The 20,614-nt window shown below is 46.0% G+C and overlaps 1 protein-coding gene across 8 annotated transcripts in view; it reads right to left on the bottom strand.

Moving 5' to 3' along the window:
- The window catches only part of LOC123373703 (disintegrin and metalloproteinase domain-containing protein 20-like), a 150,446-nt gene that overhangs the window by 122,893 nt on the left and 6,939 nt on the right, over positions 1–20,614 (bottom strand). For 4 of the 8 annotated variants that reach the window (XM_045022787.1, XM_045022800.1, XM_045022842.1 and 1 more), the window contains exons 4-6: positions 14,899–14,977; positions 5,633–5,709; positions 4,837–5,041 (exon numbers count right to left, since the gene is read on the bottom strand). In XM_045022787.1, coding sequence (XP_044878722.1) covers positions 4,837–5,041; positions 5,633–5,709; positions 14,899–14,977 — 361 coding nt within the window. Of the gene's footprint in view, positions 1–4,836; positions 5,042–5,540; positions 5,710–10,833; positions 11,131–14,898; positions 14,978–20,614 lie in introns of all 8 variants that reach the window. The other 4 variants (XM_045022835.1, XM_045022819.1, XM_045022810.1 and 1 more) reach the window with 4 other exon arrangements.

The following is a 20,614-nucleotide window of genomic DNA, read 5'->3' as shown; positions in this document are numbered from 1 at the left end:
CCCCAACGCCGAGGCATCCGTGGTCAGGGTGACGGATGGGCGAGGAGGGCGGAATAGGACTCCGGCACACACGACCTCTGGGTCCAGCCACCAGTTGAGCGAATCGAGGGTCAGTTTCGTGGCTGTGACTACCATGTCTATGGGTTCGCGATGCGGCCGGTACACCGACGCGAGCCAAGTTTGAAAGGTGCGAAGGCGCAGCCTCGCGTACATGGTCACGAATGTGCATGACGCCATGTGGCCCAGGAGGCGGAGGCAGGAGCGCACCGTTGTTGTGGGAAAGGACTGTAGGTCCCGGATGAAGGAAACCATAGTTTGGTGCCGAGGTCGAGGGAGGCAGGCCCTAGCCAAATTGGAATCCAGGACCGCTCCGATGAACTCCACCCTCTGTGATGGAGCTAAAGTGGACTTCTCGGCATTTATTAGAAGACCGAGACGCTGAAACAGGGCTAGGATGTCGGCCACTTGATGTGCTACCAGTTGGCGGGATGGGCCGCGGACCAGCCAGTCGTCGAGATACGGGTACACGTGTATGCGATGATGGCGGAGGGCTGCTGCCACCACTGCCATGCACTTGGTGAAAACCCGTGGCGCGGTGGAGCGGCCGAAGGGTAGCACCGTAAACTGGTAGTGCATGTTGTTGACGACGAAACGCAGGTAGCGTCGATGAGGAGGGTAAATCGCGATATGGAAATACGCGTCCTTCATGTCGAGGGCGGCAAACCAGTCTCCCGGATCCAGGGAAGGAATAATGGTCCCCAGGGTTACCATGCAGAACTTGAGCTTGAGTAAGTATCTGTTGAGCTCTCGGAGGTCTAGTATAGGTCATAGACCTCCTTTCGCCTTGGGGATTAGGAAATATCGGGAATAAAATCCCCTGCCTTGCATGCCGCTCGGCACGTCCTCTATGGCACCCAAACCCAACAGCATCGACCTCTTGTAAGAGGAATTGCTCGTGAGAGGGGTCCCTGAAGAGGGACGGGGAGGGTGGGTGGGAGGGAGGGGGCGAAACAAATTGAAGGCGGTAACCAGACTCCACCGTGCGAAGTACCCAGTTGTCCGTTGTTATCTGGGACCACGCCGGGAGGAAGTGGGAAAGACGGTGGCAAAATAACGGGGAAGGATCCGGTGAAGACACTGATGGGCCGTCCTCGGGCATCCCATCAAAAGGCTGACTTAGGCCCCTGAGGGGCTTTGGAGGGCGCTTGGGACTGATTACCCCGGTTGCCCGACGGTCTACGGCGGTTCACCCTGCCTCTGCGCCTATTCTCAGGCCGTGGCCGGACCTGATTAAACGGGCGGTACGGCTGCTGTCGGAAGGACCTCCGCTGGGTAGCCGGCATGTGCATGCCCAGGGTGCGAATGGCGATTCGCCCATCTTTGAGGGTCTGAATCCTCGTGTCCGTTTTTTCGGAGAAGAGGCCCTTGGTATCGAATGGAAGGTCCTGCAGTGTGTACTGGACCTCGGGCGGCAAGGAGGAGGCCTGCAGCCAGGAAATTCTCCGCATGGTCACTCCCGAGGCCAGGGTTCTGGCTCCTGAGTCTGCTGAGTCCAGAGAGGCCTGGATGGAGGACCGGGAGGCTTTCTTGCCCTCCTCAATAAGGGCTGAGAATTCCGGTCGGGAGTCCGTTGGTATCAGCTCCGTAAACTTGGAGAGTGAGACCAAGGCGTCGTACGTATAGCGACCGAGGAGAGCCAGTTGATTGGCAATCCGTAGCTAGAGGCCGCCGGCCGAATAGACCTTCCGGCCCATCAGATCCATCCTCCAGGCCTCCTTTGATTTTGGCGCTGGAGCAGGTTGCCCATGCTGCCCCCGGTCATTCACGGACTGTACAACCAAGGAGTCCGGAGCTGGGTGCGTGTATAGATACTCGTACCTGCTGGGGGGAACCGAGTATTTCCGTTCCACCCCTCGAGCGGTGGGAGGGATGGAAGCCGGTGACTGCCAGATCGTATTGGCATTTTTCTGTATGGTCCGGATGAAAGGCAAGGCCACCCGCAGCGGGGCCTCAGCTCCAAGGACGCTGGTCACCGGGTCATCGTCCTCCGCGACCTCCTCGACAGGGAGGTTAATGGCCTGTGCCACCCGTCGAAGCAGGTCCTGGTGGGCCCGCAGGTCAATTGGTGGAGGACCTGATGTGGATGCCCCCGCCACCGCCTCATCCGGCGATGAAGACGAGGATAAGCCCTGGACCATGGCTTCCGGAGGTGGTTCGTCCACGTGTTGCGAAGCCGCTGCGTGTGTGGGATGATCTCCCGCTACAGGTGGCGGCGGTTCCTCCTCCAACGGTGATGGAGGAGGTCTGCTGACCATGGCTTCCGGCACCCTGTGGTCGGAAGCTCTGGGCCGCTGAGTGACGGGGACCCCTTAAGTCTCGTGATAGGCCCAGGGTGTCCAGAAGCCCCATTGTTGAGATCCGTGGTCCTGCCCTTGGGGGTCGGCGCGGAGATCACCCACGCACCGAGGAGGACTGTTGAGGTGCTGGTGTCGGCACCGTAGGGCTAAGTGCCGACTCCATCAAGAGCTGCTTTAATCTAAAGTCTCGCTCTTTCTTTGTCCTCGGCTTGAATGACTTGCAAATCGGGCACTTATCTGCACGATGGGACTCTCCGAGGCAGCGCAGGCAGGAGTCGTGAGGGTCTCCAATCGGCATGGGCCGCTGGCAAGCCGAACAGGGCTTAAACCCCGGTGCCTTGGGCATGAACCCGCACCGATTCGGGAAAAAGAGGGGCTAAGCCCCCCCCCGATTCCCCTTAAACTACTAACGAACTAACTAACCTAACTATGTTAACTAACTATATACAGCAAAGAATCCTGTGGCACCTTCTAGACTAACAGACGTTTTGCAGCATGAGCTTTCGTGGGTGAATACCCACTTCTTCGGATGCAAGCAAGCCACTGCTTGCATCCGAAGAAGTGGGTATTCACCCACGAAAGCTCATGCTGCAAAACGTCTGTTAGTCTATAAGATGCCACAGGATTCTTTGCTGCTTCTACAGAACCAGACTAACACGGCTACCCCTCTGATACTTAACTATATACACTAAATACCAGAGATAAGCTAGGGATGTGGAGGTCAAGAGAGCACTCCACTGTTCCAACGGCTGTCACGGGCGGTAAGAAGGAACTGAGGAGCGGACGGGTCGGCTGGGGTATATATCTAGCGCTATAGCGGCGCCACTCCAGGGGGTGCCCAGCCGACCCGCCGGAGTTGCTAGGGTAAAAAATCTTCCGAAGAGCCGTGCACGCGCGGCGCGCACACCTAACTGGAATGCATAGGAGCAATCACTCGAAGAAGAATGAGACAGATGCCTCTATGCCTGATCCCTGGACAACTTTCTACACTGGCTTCTGTTCCTCTGTTGGTTTGCCTCTGAGTCCCTTCTGGAGTTCTCCTATCCATGCTTCCTCTCACAGTCGCAGCTCATTGTTGCTGAGCTCTGTGATTGAAAGGCCTGTGGTGGCTTAGCATGGAGGACTGTGTCCAGCTGCATGGAGCGTTTGTGGCTTCGACCAGAACCTGCAACACTCAACTGTTCTCTTGCTCCAGCTTCCCAGACTGAGCTAAACTGCTCCGTTTTGAGCTCAGCGTTGACTGCGAGGATGCCCAGTAGAGGCAGCTGGGTGGGGCTTTCTGGGCCTAGAACTGCTCCTTAACCCTTACTTCTCCAGTGTGGGGTTCACAGACCTCACCACAGTACCCCACTGAGGCCCAAACTGTGGTCTCCCAGGGGAGTGAGGAGACTTGGGTGTGGGTAGGAGACAGGATAGCATATTTTATCTATTAGCAGGGGGTTTAGCCCAGGAGCTTGCATATGCCAGGAGGATTTCTTTCAGCTAGTGTTTAGCCACATGTCCCACAGACCATAACCTTTTCCTTGGTTTTGAATCTTCTGTCTTTTCACAGGGACTGTTTATTGGATGGTTGAAGATCTGGGTCCTAGCAGGGTCTGGCATAGACCTAGTCTTTCATGTAGGAGGGATCCTCCTGAGATGTAATGTAGCTTCTGTGCATTGTGGGTTATCTCCACAGCTAGGGGAGATAGGCCTTGGTTCTCCAGTGCCTAATCTCACCTACCTGCTCTCAGTGCAGTCCTCTTCATTTAGACCCATGGGTCAAGATGCAAGGAGGGGAGGAGAAAGGTGTGACAGCTCGACTACCCCACTACTCTCTCTTTCCCAGAGTGTCAGGCATTCCCTAAGTGAAACAGATGGGTGTGGGGTGGGGGGTGAGGGGATGACCTTCTTCTGCCAGACGGAAGTGGAATACTGGAATTTATCTGACCTTGAAAAAATCAAGTCAAAGCAGAATTGACAACACTTCTAGAAAGAAATCAGCAAAAGGAAATAGAGATCGAACTACCAACTGGGGCATTTAGGCACACGAATAGATTCCACGATGGTGACAAACTACTTCTTTCACAATCAACAGATAGGAGTGCTTTTAGCTAACAGACTTATGGATGGTAAACTCAGGGGTAACAGAATTAATTTGTTCCCCTGACTACAAAGTGAATTTCCAGCACAGCTGAAGTCACTTCCAACAATGAGTTTGAAAAACAGGCCTAACATGCATATATTAGTATGTTCTACATCACAGGTAGTGAATTATCTTTTGTTAAGGCACAAATTTCTTGGTCAAGGTATAATCAAGGTCCAGACTCCAGAGAAAATAATTAAAAAAAAAAGAGTAAAAAAAAAGATTGTGGGGTCCATTCAAAAGCATATGGTAGTCCAGATTTGGCCCGCAGTCTGCCTGTTGATTACCTCGTTCTACATAATATGCATTTACTTTATGTGAGCCCATAAAAAAATAATAAAAAAAAAATCTTACATCCACTTCAAGTTGTCTCTCCATCTGAACCATAGATATTTGATGTTCTCTGCCTTTAGCAGCTTGATCTTTGATATCGTCATCAGTTACTCCACATCGATCAGGTGAATCTTCAGCTGCCATTCGATAAATAACATGTTGAAATGTAGAGGAAGATTTAACAGGTTCAATTTCATAGTTTAAATCGTAAATCATCAAATGGCCCCTGAGAATTGCAAAATTGAAGTGTGATTTAGAGACTTGAGAAAATTAAAAAACTCTGCAAACATATAAGAACTGGTCAGGAATTTTCCATCTGAGTTATTTTTGATGTATAATGCAGTTTTTGCACAACTTTTACTGAAATTTCCTCCTTTGCCTTCTGATAGGAAAGTGCTATTGAGGGGAAAACATTTCCAATTTACAATTGAATCGAAATGTTCTTGGTAACACAGCCACCTTTGAGAGGCACAATTGAGAGCCCGAAGAGCCCCGAATGGCCATCAAACCACAGTTCAGTCATCACCGCACTATCTGTTTTAAAAGCCACAGATCCATCATCACTGCACTACATATACATATATTACATATACACACACATACATATACATATATAAAATTAAGATTACAGACTTGTGATTCTAGCCCTATGCAGTAACAGCAAATGACACTTAACAACTGATTAGCATGAATTCTACATTAGGAAAAGGTAAAAGGGCACTAACCAGTTATTCTGTTATGTTCAATCTACCTTTCCATTTCAGAAGAAGAAAATTAATAATGTTTGCAGTCTAGCATACTGAGGAGTCTACATTACCAGAGTCCAGAGCAGGTGCTGAGAACTGCAACAGATTCTGGGACATCCTCCACATATCCAGAGTAGTAGCAATCATCCTGCAAGGTCCAAAAAAAATGTTTTTCTTTTCTGTCAATATTAGTCAAAGAGAATAACAGATACTAGTTACACAAAATTAAATACACAGTGCAAAGTCTAATTTTTTTTGCATCTGATCTCAAAATGGGGTTCTAATATGAAAAAGGAGTGTACAAATGACCCCTTTTCACTCAGCAGATCTGTTCTCCCATGTACTCAGATCTGCTGACTTTGGTGTCAAAACTGAGTTTTGCTGCTTTTCACTCATGTTAACAGTGCAGAGACAATGCAGCAGAGACTGAGTGAGCTTCAGAGAGGTTCTCAAATATTACACCTTTCACACAATGAATTCCTAATACCTTACTATTCACGCTTCTACTACCTTACCATCAATAATTAAAGACTTATTAACAGAAAAATAAGCCTACTGGAAATGACATGCACAGGAGAGCACAGATCATACAAAACAGTAGGCATTACATGCACTGTACCTGTATCTGTTTACTTACCACACCAGGGCATTGTTTGGGATCATATTAGAGTCCCTTGGGTTGCCCAGAGTTCTTGGGGTCATCTGGGCTCAGAAAAGCAGGTGTAGCAGTGCAAGACTCACCTCTGCAGCACCTCCTGCTGGTCTCTCAGGGAATTAGCTTCCAGCCTTCAGAGAGCCCTCTGTCAGCCGATGTCTCGCTACCACTGGGCCCCCATGTCCCTCCCGGATCCCAGTGCCCCTTTCCACTGGGGTGCTGCCCCCTGGCAGTAACCCCACAGTCTCTGGGTCTCCCCCTTCCAGGGGAACCCCAACCCCCTATCCCCACCTCACCTCAGTATATGGCTACTGCCCAGTCCCCATCTAGCCCCCAATCACTGGGCCAGACTGCAGTATATAAGCCACTCATCATAGGCAAAGTGGGTTTAGACCTGCTATCTCTACCTACCCTTGGGCTGCCCCTGAAACCTCAGTACCTATTCAGCCTTATACTAGACCGGGACAGAGCTCCTCTTGCCTTCCCCCAGCCCTGCTCCACCTTAGGTACCCAGGTACACTCCCCAGCAGCCAGGCCATTCTCCCTCTAAAGGCAGAGAGAGAATCTATCTGCTCCTAGCTTCCCTGGCTTTTATAGGACCAGCTAGGTCTGTTTGGGGTGTGGCCCCAGCTGCGGCTGCTTCCCAATCAGCCCAGCTTTTCCCCCTGCCCCTGCCCTCTCCAGGGCTGTTTTAAGCCCATCCAGGCAGGAGCAGATGACCACCCTGCTACAGCAGGCAAGGCCTCACTGTACCATAGGGCTCCAACACATTGTCCATCTTTAAAAAAGGAAACAAGGAGAATCTGGGTAACTACAGACCAGTCAGCTTCACCTCAGTCCCTGGAAAAATCATGTAGCAGGTTCCCTAGGAATCCATTTTGAAGCACTTGGAGAAGAGGAAGGTGTTCAGGAACAGTCAACATGGATTCACCAAGGGCAAGTCATGCCTGACCAACCTGATTGCCTTCTATGATGAAATAACTGGTTCTGTGGATATGGGGAAAGTGGTGGACATGATATACCTTGACTTTAGGAAAGCTTTTGATATGGTCTCCCACAGTATTCTGCCCCAAGGGTTGGTCCTGGGACTGTTTTTGTTCAACATCTTCATTAATGATCTTGATGATGGGATGGACTGCACCCTCAGCAAGTTTGCAGATGACACTAAGCTGAGGGGAAGAGGTAGATATTCTGGAGGGTAGGGATAAGGTCCAGAATGACCTAGACAAATTGGAGGATTGGGCCAAAAGAAATCTGATGAAGTTAAACAAGGACAAGTGCAGAGTCTTGCACTTAAGATGGAAGAATCCCATGAATTGCTACAGGCTGAGGACAGACTGGCTAAGCAGCAGTTCTGCAGAATAGGACCTGGGGATTACAGTGGACGAGAAGTGGGATATGAGTCAGCAGTGTGCCCTTGTTGCCTAGAAGGCCAACAGCATATTGGGCTGCATTAGTACGAGCATTGCCAGTGTAACTTTAGCGCCCTCATGGCCAAGATGGGGTCTGCTCTGCAGGCAGCTCTGGACAAGAGAGCGCGCGCAGGAATGCAGCAGTAAAAATCCCTTCCACCCCAGGGGCACCTGTTCCAACTCCCCCAGAGTGAACACACACACACACAGAGGAAAAGTACAATGGATATAACAAAGGGAGGTATTTATTTATAGAGGGATGAGAGGAGAAAAACAACAAGGGGAAATATAGGGGGAACAGTAGAACAGGGCTGCATCCAAACCAAGGCCCCACAGGCCCAGTGGTAGCACAGTCTGGAAGGGGAAACACTGAGCAATGTGTCTGCACACACAGTTCAGGAGTCCTGAGCAAAGTTCCAGTCCAGTGGTGAGTCTTGGGTGCTCCTGGTTATCTTTGGCGCCAGTGACCTTTCCCCCAACAAACCTCTCCGGTGCCCTCTTCTGCCGCTCTCTGCAAAGCCACACACAGCGACCACCTCCCCACTTAACTCTCTAGCAGCCTCCCTCCTTGTTCCCAATGCAGAGTCACAAGCTCCAGTACTTACAGCACCACGCAGCTCTGGGCAGCTGTGATACTGGGTCCAGCTCTGGCCTGTCCTTCTTGGGCGATTCCTCCCTGGCACAATGCTCCTCCTGACTCCTGTCCTGGGGTATCCCCGATGGGCTGCCCTGTCCTTCCCAGGCTTCAGGCAGGTTCTCCCTGCTTCCTTTGCAAGGGCCTGCGGGCTGCTTCTTCTCTCTCCCTCTGAGCTCCAGAGCCACCCCCTGGCATTTCCCTCCTTTTTTCCTCACTCTTCCCTTCCCTCCTAGAAAAAAGATTTAAAGGGGCCATGCTCTCTAAACCCCAAAGGGGTTACACCAGCACATCAAGGGAAATGATTATTCCCCTCTATTCAGCACTGGTGAGGCCACATCTGGAGTATTGCGTCCAGTTTTGGGGCCCCCACTACAGAAAGGATGTGGCTATTGCAGAGAGTCCAGTGGAGGGCAATGAAAATGATTAGCAGGCTGGGGCACATGATTTACGAGGAGAGGCTGAGGGAACTGGGCTTATTTAATCTGCAGAAGAGAAGAGTGAGGGGGGATATGATAGCAGTCTTCAACTATCTGAAGGGGAGTTCCAAAGAGGAGGGAGCTAGGCTGTTCTCAGTGGTGGAAGATGACATAACAAGGAGCAATGGTCTCAAATTGCAGTGGGGGAGGTCTAGGTTGGATAGTAGGATACACTATTTCACTACAAGGGTGGTGAAGCACTGGAATGAATTACCTAAGCAGGTGGTGGAATCTTCTTCCTTAGAAGTTTTTAAGGTCCGGCTTGCCAAAGCCCTTCCTGGGATGATTTAGTTAGGATTGGTCCTGCTTTGAGCAGGGGGTTGGACTAAATAACCTCCTGAGGTCTCTTCCAACCCTAATCTTCTACGATTCTATGATTGTGTGTTTTCCTCTCACTGATCACAAAGCTTCCTGCTTGTGTGGCTCTCCCTGTTTCTGTGTGGCTCACTAATTTAAAGCCCCTTGGATTCCTTTAGTCTGTCCTTTGGGTATCTTTCCACTGCTCTTTCCCCTTCCCTTCAGGAGAGTCAGCTAAACTGATTTGCAAAGAATGCAGCTCACCCATTGTTCAGGTGGGTTGATCCTGAATAGAGTTGTAGGGTCCTAAGCACCATCCCATTGTATTTCTGCCTGGTGTGTACCTGTGTGTACCTGCTACAGGACCTGTCAGGAATGATGGATCCACATGCATATAGGCACTCATAATACATCAGGTTTTCATAGTACAACTTCCCAACATGAACCAGAATTTGTAAGTTGTACAGACGTACTCCCAATCCATCACATTTCTCCCTTATTGACAGGAATCAAGCAGGAATACTTGACCAGTACTCCAGGGATATTTTGGCACCCCAGCTTCAGACAGTGCATCTTCTGTTATTACTTATTAATTCAAACTTAATACATGCATTCAGTCATTAAACAATTCCAATGATCATACCAAAATACAATTTCATGAAAACATCATAGGTAGGTTTCTACCTACATCGTATAAATCTCCATCATTATCTCAGAAAAGGGGGAACTAACTGCAGAGTTAGCGGTCCCCCACATATGCTCGTCAACCTGGTATTTCTGATAGGTTGAGGTGGTCCCAAGAGCCTTGGGTCTCTTTCTGAGAGAGGAGTGGTCTGTGTCCTTGGGCGAGGTGGAATTCCCTTCTTCACCCCACCTGGGGAGAGGTGAGGTGTGTTTCTTCCTCCATCTCCCTCAAGTTTAATTACATCATGACCAAATAACCTGAAGGCATAGATTAAGGAGAATTTTTCTACCTCTTTTCCATCTACACTCTTCCAGTGGCTGTTTCACACCTCTCTGGAGCTTTTCCCACCCTCTGGTGATATTGTAATTTCAGCAACACTCTTTACTACTCTCTGTTTCACTCAATCTAGGGGAACTCTGACACATGGCACCTTTTGTCTGTGCCTTACTTTCCCTTTTCCTGAGGCCTGGTCTACACTGGGGGGGGGTTCGAACTAAGGTACGCAAGTTCAGCTACGCAAATAGCGTAGCTGAACTCGAAGTACTTTAGTTCGAAGTACTTACCCGTCCTCACGGCGCGGGATCGAAGTCTGCGGCTCCCCCGTCAACTCCGCCACCGCCGTTCGCGGTGGTGGAGTTCCGGAGTCGACGGGAGCGCGTTCGGAGTTCGATATATCGCGTCTAGATGAGACGCGATATGTCGAACTTCGAGAAGTCGATTGCTACCCGCCGACCCGGGCGGGTAGTATGGACGTACTGAGAAGTTCTGAATCATAACACCTGTCAGCTGTGCCATAATTTTCCCTGCTCCCAGCAGAGGTCTAGCCCAGACCATCTCCTAGCTGTACCAGTATCTTGCTGCTCTCAGCTGAAATCTGGGCCACAGACACACTCAGCATTGACTGAGGACACACAGAGCTCTTTCCCCTGAGCCTCTGAGTCTGGCCTTGCACCTGAACCTTCAGAGATTAATCCTATTACATCATTACGCAGATTAACACATCAAATGAAATAACCTCCCATATTTCCACAAGCAGAATCCCAGAACATCCTTTGGTGTCCATATTGACTCAGGCTAGAGGCAGAGCGAAGGGATTCATTCTCTCCCCACCTGATTGCCTTTTAGCTGCTGTTAAGGCATGTCAGATGTCCTTGTTCTTTGGTCCCATGGGCATGACTTGACTCTCTTCTCCTCTTTGAGCCAGCTGTGTTTGACCTGGTCAACAAGCTTCTGTTGATCCAGTTCTATCAGTTCTCTCTGATACCTGGATACCAGCTCCAACAATCTCTCCTCCAAGTACATTCTTTTCCACTCCAGGCTCCACAGCTCTGGACCTCTTGCCCTTTCTGCTACGTCTGCTGAAACATCAGTGAAACAGTCTGTGGCACCATCTCTTTGGTCAACTGCCTGCCCCACAGAGGAAAAAGGGAGCCCTTCTGGACGGTGGTCTGGAGCCAGTGCCCCATCCTGATTCAAGACATGAGCACTGCATGGTCACCTACTCAGATTTCTTCTGATCAGCAGCAATGCACACATGCTCAGAAGCTGCTCTTTCATGAGGTGTTCATAATTCATGCTTGCTAATTAACTTATACATGAGACAAATTAACAGACCTACTCCCAGCTTTCAGTGTAAAGAGCAAAAGTATAATCTTCTGGCAAAAGTGTCTTAAAAAAACTTCACAGATTAACCTGTAGATCTCATCTGTGCTACTATTCTGTCATACAGCCTAGCAAGCACCCCCTCTTGGCCACCTATTAGGACTGCTCTGAGGGGAATCCAGAGCAGCAGAGGCTTAAATGTTCTAATCACCTGTAACAAATGTTAATGGGGAAAGATACAAAAGGGAAACAAAGGCTGAATTAATCCAAACAAAAAAGCCGAGTGATGTAACTCAAGGACTGTGCTGAAATAATGTCTGGTAAACAAAAGCAGCATGGGGCAAGAAATCAGTGGTCCTAAACTGGTGTGTTGCAAATTAGGTCTAATTAGTGAACAAAATGAGGACATGGGCCATTCTGGGTATCACTGCCTTTTGGGATCCTTAAAAACAAAGAAACTTTGGGGAGAAATCATGATTTCAGAGATGTATCTGCTGGCTGGAAGACAGGAGGATTGGGAGGAACAAGCTTCACCATCATGGCTGCCACCCACACAGTCTCCTGGGGCTCCAGGATCCACCATAACACTGTTGGACACTCACCATTCTCCTTATGAGACAGAGCCTGACCAGACTGGATGACAGACAAAGAAAGACACCAATATCACCATCTCCACCGAATCTGGCTAATTCTGACCACCACCTGAACTATAAGTCTGTCATGCCCCTTCCCCCAATATTCATTCTTTTCCTTCCCCACCTCATTTCTTCTCTTTCCAAACTCTCTCCTTTTGCCTTTTGTTCAATAACAGTCTGGCTTAGCTGGCCATGACTGTATTTTGTAACACAGCTGTAAGCCTGTGACCAGAAAGGTAATGAAAAGCAATGCCCTAAACCTCCTGCTAGGTATAGGCGTGTCTTATAAGAATATGTACTGTGCCTGTGTTTCTCCAGCAATGAGGTTGCAAGTAAGAGTCAGCACCAGAGACAGAAGCTGAATTTCTACCATTGTTTTCTCTCCTCCTTTGTGTGTGTTTCTCATTTTTTGTTCTAAAGGAAGCAGGACTGGACTTTAAACAACAGCAGCTCCATCCCATCTCAACTGTTTCTCTTTCCCACAACAAAAAAGGACATATATCAGTATCTTTAATACCACCTAACAAACTGTCTAATGGGGGCGAGGATCTTCTAAAAACTTTCTATAGCTAAAGAGAAAGGAAATAAGGGATATTTTTAACACAAAAGACTTAATTAATACTTTATCTTTCAAATGCTTCAACTCTTTTTTGCTTCTTTTTCTATATCTTTAATAAAAGGTGGACCAAATTTTTAATGGTGTGTTTGCTATGGGACTAAGCAGGCCAAGATCTCTGTATTATATTCTGTAGGCCCTCTTGAACACTGAACCATGATGGATTCACAGTAACTCTTTTGCCTCTTGGGCATATTTATTCCATCAAAATTAAGAGAGCAACACTATGAAAACATATAGGCCTGGTCTATACTAAAAAAATAGGTCAACATAGATGTGCTGCTCAGGGCTGTAAAAAATCCACACCACTGAGCAGCATGTAAGCCAACCTAACCCCCAGTGTAGACAGCGGTAGGTTGATGGAAGAAACTTTTGGTTAACCTAGCTGTCACCTCTTGGGGAGGTGGATTACCTATGCAAATGGAAGAATCCCTCAGGTCAGTGTAGCTAGTGACTACATTGAAGCCCTGCAGCAACACAAGTGAAGCACTGCAGCTGTGCCACTGTAGTGTTTGAAGTGTAGACAAGCCCATAGTAAGAGAAAGTCCCTGCCCTGAAGAGCTTACATTCTACATAGACAAGACAGGCAAATCAGTGGGACAAGATGTAAAGTGACTTTCCCAGTGCCACACAACTGGTCAGAGATAAAGTTGGGAATTGAACCCAGGCCTCAGTTCCATGCTAGTGAATTGCATTGCCTCCTTTGCTGCACCCGCTCCACGTTTAACAGTATTTTGAGGGAGGGATAGCTCAGTGGTTTGTGCATGGGCCTACTAAACCCAGGGTTGTGAGTTCAATCTTTGAGGGGGCCACTTAGGGATCTGGGGCAAAATCAGTACTTGGTCCTGCTAGTGAAGGCAGGAGGCTGGACTTGACTTTTCAGGGTCCCTTCCAGCTCTATGAGACAGGTAGATCTCCATATATTAGGGGAGAGAGATAGCTCAGTGGTTTGCACATTGGCCCCCCCTCAATCCAGGGTTATGAGATCAATCCTTGAGGAGGCTATTTAGGGAACTGGGTTAAAAATCTGTCTGCAAATAGGTCCTGCTTTGAGCAGGGAGGTTGAACTAGATGACCTCTTAAGGTCCCTTCCAACCCTGATATTCTATTTATACTGGGATGGAAAAAGCATATCTCAAGATGGAGGAAGAGTCAGCTTAACTACATACACACTGGAAAGGAAATTAAGGGGTTATTGGGGCACCATGTTCCATAATGCCCATCTACCAACAATGCATGTGCAAGGGAGAGCTAAGAAAGTCAATCGTATCTTTCTAGCTCATCTGGCTACTGTGATCTCTCTTCTGATTCACTCCTGAATGGTGAAATTAAGAAGACTAGCAACAATTTTGGCCTCTTCCACATCTCACTCCCTTCAGTTGATGTTAAAGGGCAACAAAGCTTACACAAAAGAAGGAATAAATACCAATAAACCAAAGAGAATGAGACTTTCAAACTGCTAGAAGTGTTTTTTTAAATCTCAGTTCAATTTCCTTTCTTCAGGCACAATCCTCCTCCTAGTGAAGTCAATGGGAGTTCAGACATTTCCTTCAGTCGGAAAAGAACTGGGCCCTTCCCATCATCATACTCTCCCAATCTACTTCCTTCTACAGGTCAGCAAGGCTGTTGGCCCTCCAGTAACTATTCTTTTGCCTCTACATTCCCTGTATACTTGGCAGAATATAACCACTGCTCTCTAGCAATTTGATTTTAAAGCAAAAATATTTTGCGGCTATTCAGAGAAGATGAGCCCTGCTCACTTTTAACAAGGGAAGGAGGAAATGAGAACAAACATTTTTTTTAAATCTTTGCAACTTTCAGCAGTTTGACAGCCCATTTTCTTCATGTTTTCCCCTCTTTCAGTTAGAATGTGGCTAATGAATTTTAAAAAATTAGTATTTTACCTCAGGGTGATTAACCATGAAATCTGTAAGCAAAGAAGGCCAGGAAAGAACTGGCACAAGACAGTGACAGAGAATATTGAGTGCTCTGGCATAACCTGGTAAGAAGTATCACAACTAGCAAGTGGCCTTCAATCAGTGGAGGAACTCAACTGCTGGATGTGTCAGCTGCCCAGAAGGAACTAAGATCTAAGGAGAGGTTATTAATCAGGGGTTTATTAACCATACCTAATGTTAAATTCATCAGCTTTCAGCCCAGGATATGCTAGTCTCACTCTACATATAAGTCCCTCCAATTAAAAGCCAGTTGAAGATCCAGGAATTTATCAAAACTGACAACCTTCATCCATCCAGTCTTTAGAGCATGGCAATTTAATTTTACTCACTATTGTACTCTCTGAGATACATGTCTCATGCTTACCTGTATATATGGATAATCTGTTATCAAGTCTCCCTTCTCATTGTAAGTAAAAACTGGGAAATTTGGGGCTATGAACATTCTGAAAATAAAAGATTTTTAAAAATTAGAAATTCAAAAGCAGAGGATCCTTCTTAAGTAATATAGATAATGCAAGATGGTGCTTGATATAAATATATGGTAGGCAGTTGTTAGGTAAAATTGGTTATAATTAGCTCTGCTGTTAGGCAAATTAATGTTGTTTTTATAAGAATGAAGGGGATTATTTTTTTGTCAGCTAAAACCGCAAAATAGTTCAAGCTAGTTAAAACTGCTCTGAGAGGAAACCAGCAACTGTTGCATAAGGATGTGTCTGAGACAAGGAAAACACCAGCTGACACAAACATGCAACTGGCACTTTGGGATAGAATACAAAAAGGGGGATTTGAGCATCAAGCTTGAGCTCAGCAGGCCTATTGGACAGCAAAGACCACCTGGATGATATGGTGAGTCCTTCTTGTAGCTCTACCATACGTAACAAGCCATTGCTTATAGTCTTAGGGAAGCATTATCATAGTGACGTTGAGTACAGCATACAGGATGTACTTCCTTTGGTAAGAAGCTGATCAGCCTTTGGGAAATAAAGGTACTTTTGGTGAATTGTCTATTCATAGCTTATTCTTAAAACCAGATCCCAAAATTACAACAGTTGCTGCTTGCAGTCTTGATACATGTGAACTGTTGATTACATATGGACTAAGGCCCAGCTCCTCAAAGGTATTTAGGTTTCTAGCTCTCACTGAAGTCAGTGGGATTTCAGTAGCTAAATACCTTTATTTAGCCACCTAAATGGTCTTCTGTGAATCTACAGTCAAGACCCAATGCATTCTGCAGAAGTGAATTTGCTGCAGAATTTGCTTCTTGCCATAAAGCTGTGCTCCAGAGTCTATGCATTAATTACAAAAATAGTCCTAGTTCTCCTGGTTGTGAAGGAAAACTTGAATTGAGTGTATCTGATGCAGAGATACCATTATGTCTATTTTAGACATGGGCAAACTAAATCCCAAGATGATGAAGTGATGTATCCAAGGTTGTCCAATAGACCAGTGGTAGGGGGGAATAGAATCCAAATCCAGTGCCTTATCTACTAGGCATCACTCACACATTACCAAATTAAACCTATGAATACCTCATTCGACAGTTCTGTATTATTGTAGACATTTAAAAAATGGCAACATAGAGAGGTGCGGCAGGGTACTAATTTGTCTACAAATGCTGGATCTGAGAGAAATGTGTCACTGTAAGGAGCATGTTTATCTGAAGCCTTTCTAGTGCTGACAACATCTCCAGCACTTAAAGACCATCACATCTTCACTTGGCAGCTCCTGCCTTACAGCAGGCAAATTTGAAGCCTTTGGCACTGACAGATGCGAAAGACAAATCCAGCCTCTTCGGTTCCAATGTGGCGCCAAAGCTGGACACACAGTGATACACCAATTTGGAGCTAGACAAATATACCAAAGGCTTCTGTTTCTCCCCTGCAAGGGTGTTGTGATAATTGGGCCTACAAATGTACCCCAATTATGAGGTCAAATGCAAAAAATGAGGAAAAGTTTATAAAGTATCACAATAACCAATAGCAATAAATGTTGATCAAAAAAGGAACACAGAAAGACTGAATTAGTCTAAACCAGTGGTTCTCAAACATATTTGATGGTGCTCCCTCTTCTTTGTGTTTGTAGTAGTATACGCCCCCTCCCCCCCACCACACAAGTATATATACAAATATCTGCCATGGCAATGCTTCACTTAACTCCATTTTGGCTTCTTTGTTTTTCACTTGAGTAGTTTTTTTTTCTTTTACATGAATGATCCAACAATCCATTGTAATAAGAGCAAAAGCAAAACTGCAATTATGATCCCTGCTTGCAATTAAACATGTACACTGCATCGTAGGACACATTAACATACAGATGTCAGTTCCTTTGTATAATATTATGAAAGCCTAACAGAAATTTGGCAAAATGCACAGAGCCATTTGAGTACTTAATATGTCTGGAGGAATCAATTTTGCTAGTTATTCTTTGCTGTGAGTAATATGTGCACAGTACTTCCCCCCTCTAAAGCTTTTCATGCTCCCTGACAATACATTCTGTGCCCCCCCAAAGGGGGCCTGCTCCCCAGTTTGAGAACCTCTGGTCTAAACAAGAAGGCCCACAGATATAACTCAAAGACTGTGTTAAGATTCCTTGGTATAAAAAAAAAAGTGTGGAACCAGAAATTAATAAACCAAAATCGGTGTGTCAGAAATTAGATCTAATTGGTGGACAAAAAAAATGAGGAGATGGGCTATTCCACCCATCCTTCTTTTTCAGGTTTTTTAAAAGAAGAGACTTGGGGTGGGGGAGGTATTGTGACAATGGCTGACTTAAAGTTGAGAAAAAGGGAAGGAGTGAAATTCACCATCATGGCTGCCACTCCTACTAGCCCTTGAGACACCAGGCCTTCTTTCTTTTAATCCCAAGAGATGTCCTGACTAGAATGGGCCAGAAAGAGGGATCCAGATGACATCGCAACCTCTACTGGCTCCAACTAAATACCTAACCCCATCTGGGTAGTGAGACTTTGTCTCTTCCCCCGCTCTCCCATGAGTAAGTGTCCTTTAACTTCCCCAATTTTTTTTTCTTATATATCCCCTTTTTCCTTCCTTTAATAAGAGTATGGCTTAGCAGGCAAAAACTATATTCTGCAACACTGTTGCAAGCCTGTGATCAGAAAAGCAGCTAAACACAATACAGACGCTCCCCTGGTTACGCAAGACCCAACTTACGCAAATTTGTACTTACAGAAAAAGTTCCATAAGCCAGAAATAGGATTTTTGAATTGTGGAAATTTTTGCGTAACGTACAGGTATACGTTTCCGACTTACACAACATTCGAGTTACACAAGGCTTTCCAGAACAGAACGATTGCGTAAGTCAGGGAGTGTCTGTACCCTTATACAGCCCAATGCTGCTAAAAGTTTGCTAGGTCTCGAGGTGGCTCCTCAGACCCTGTGCTATGTCTGAGTTTTTCCAGCAGAAAGTTTGCAAATGAGAGTCAACAATGGAGACAGAAACTTCATTTTTCATCTTTGCAGATTTTTTATTTCTTCTTTTGTGTTTGAGTCTTTTTTTCTAGTAAATGGGATCAAACTTCAATAGCAAAAGCAATAACAGCTCCAGCACATCTCAACTATTGTCTCTTTAAAAAAAAAAAAGGCATTATTGGTTACGAAATTGTCAAACCTGTGTTTTCACTGCCTTCTAAAGGCTCTTTACAGCTAAAAGGAATAAGATGCAGCCAGAGTTAAACATTATCAGGTATATTTAGGATATAAAAGTAAAAAAATAGGCCTTAGAATAAGTTAGCACTAGTAACTTAATAATAAACCTGCTGAGCTTGTGTCTATGTTCATGATATGCTGATGTTTTGAAAATAATTGCTGAGTTTGGATAATAATGTCTATTAAAGAACAGTAGATGGCACAAGATGACCATTGGTAGCCAGGATGAAATATTTGAGACTTTCTTATGGTAACCACATATTACTATGGTGATAGGGTCACATACATACTAATGAGTACAAGGATCACTAATGAGTTACCCTATGAAAAACGGGGTACTGCAAAAGTAATGCTGTGTGGAAGTTCAAATAAGGAAAAATGTTAACTGACATTTTGGGTTTCTTTGCAAAGGGTGGTATGAGTAATAAAAATGCTAGACATTCCATATTGTTGTCTGTCTCCTTTACCAGACTGCAATGGGTAGATTGTTATTTGTTGGTCAATAAAAGTAACTACAGTGCACCCCATTTAAAAGAATCACTAATGTAAGAATCAGACCATACAGGGATCAAAACCACTGCAACAAAATTGTTCCTATACTAACATATACTCAAACTAAGGGACAGACCAAGGGAAAGATGTGGCAGAGCAAGGGACAGATAGGGTATGAATGTGTGGATGGTAAAGTAAGGTGACCCAATAACAGTGTTTAGCCCATTGGCTCATCTTCAGTCCATGCATTATGAGTAAACATCCTCCCCATAAGAAGACAGTATGTGGGCCTGCAAGCCACTGCCCGGTACATGAACTCGGCACCAGTATTGCTAGCATTGCTAAAACAGATTGAATATGTAAACACATTCCAGCAGGCCAGCACAAGAACACCCCAACCTGGCACGCAACAAAATGGTTTGACAAAAGTAATGAATAGTCATATTTTGTCTGAAACATCAGGGGGAAAATACAAGGGGAGGTAACAAACACGTCTCGTGAAACAAGTAAAATGATACGTAAGCCGTTTATCCCAGATTGTTTGTCTCAGTCTATAAATGTTGGAATACTTCGCTTTAACTCTTCGTCCAACCTAAGGGGCAGTGAGACCTCATTTGGAGTATTGTGTGCAGTTTTGGTCTCCCATGTTTAAGAAGGATGAATTCAAACTGGAACGAGTACAAAGAAGGGCCACTAGAATGATCCGAGGAATGGAAAGCCTGTCGTATAAAAGGAGACTTGAGGAGCTCGGTTTGTTTTCCTTAACCAAAAGAAGGATAAGAGGAGATATGATTGCACTCTTTAAATATATCAGAGGGATAAATACCAGGGAAGGAGAGGAATTATTTCAGCTCAGTGCTAATGTGGACACGAGGACAAACGGATATAAATTGTCAGTCAGGAAATTTAGGCTTGAAATTAGACGAAGGTTTCTAACCATCAGAGGAGTGCAATTCTGGAACAGCCTACTGAGGGAAACAGTGGGGGCGAAGGACCTCCATGACTTTAAGATTAAGCTAGATAAGTTTATGGAGGGGATGGTATGATAGGATAACGGGTTTAGTCAATAGGTCAATAACATGCCACAATGGTAATTAGTACAAAGGGTCAATGATAGGATATTGTTAGCCTTTTTCCAGAGGGTCTGGCTGGAGAGTCTTGCCCGCATGCTCAGGGTTCAGCTGATCGCCATATTTGGGGTCGGGAAGGAATTTTCATCCAGGGTAGATTGGCAGTGGCCCTGGAAGTTTTTCGCCTTCCTCCGAAGCATGGGGCAGGGGTCGCTTGCTAGTGGATTATCTGCTACTAGAAGTCTTTAAATCATGATTTGGAGCATTCAACAGCAGAGTCAAGGGAGAGAATTATTTCAGGAGTGGGTGGATCGGCTTATGTGGCCTGCATCTTGCAGGAGGGCAGACTAGATGATCATAATGGTCCCTTCTGATCTTGAATTCTATGATTCAGTGGAAAGTCCCACCACTGACTGCCAGGTGCTATTACCATACTTTGTCAACAATAAACTTGGCCGGGCACCTTCAATACTAAACCAAGTCTTGTGGTCTTATTGGGCAGTTTGATCGGAGCCTGCTGTATGGGCTATTTGTCCAGAGTCAATGCAGCATGCAAAAAGAACAGACACACGCAGTCAAACATCTGACAACACTTGTAAGAATCAAGTACTTATAGCAATCAAATAATCTGGGACAGATGTGATTCTTATAAAAGGAGTGCACTGTATTACATGAAGAGCACTTTATGTAGTCTCTGTTGTGCACCATGGGGTCCCCCTTCTATTGATAACCGCTCTACTGTAATTGATCTTGGGGGCTGAGCTCACAGTTCAAAGTGAATGTAAACCCTCACCTTGGGGTTCAGGAATTGGTTAAAGTAACCAGTAACTATAGATTGGGGGGAGGGATAGCT

Source organism: Mauremys mutica, chromosome 1, assembly GCF_020497125.1.
Source record: "Mauremys mutica isolate MM-2020 ecotype Southern chromosome 1, ASM2049712v1, whole genome shotgun sequence".
NCBI classification, from domain to species: Eukaryota; Metazoa; Chordata; order Testudines; family Geoemydidae; genus Mauremys; species Mauremys mutica.
Note: the sequence above shows the minus strand (reverse complement) of the source record. Positions and strands in the feature narration are given on the sequence as shown.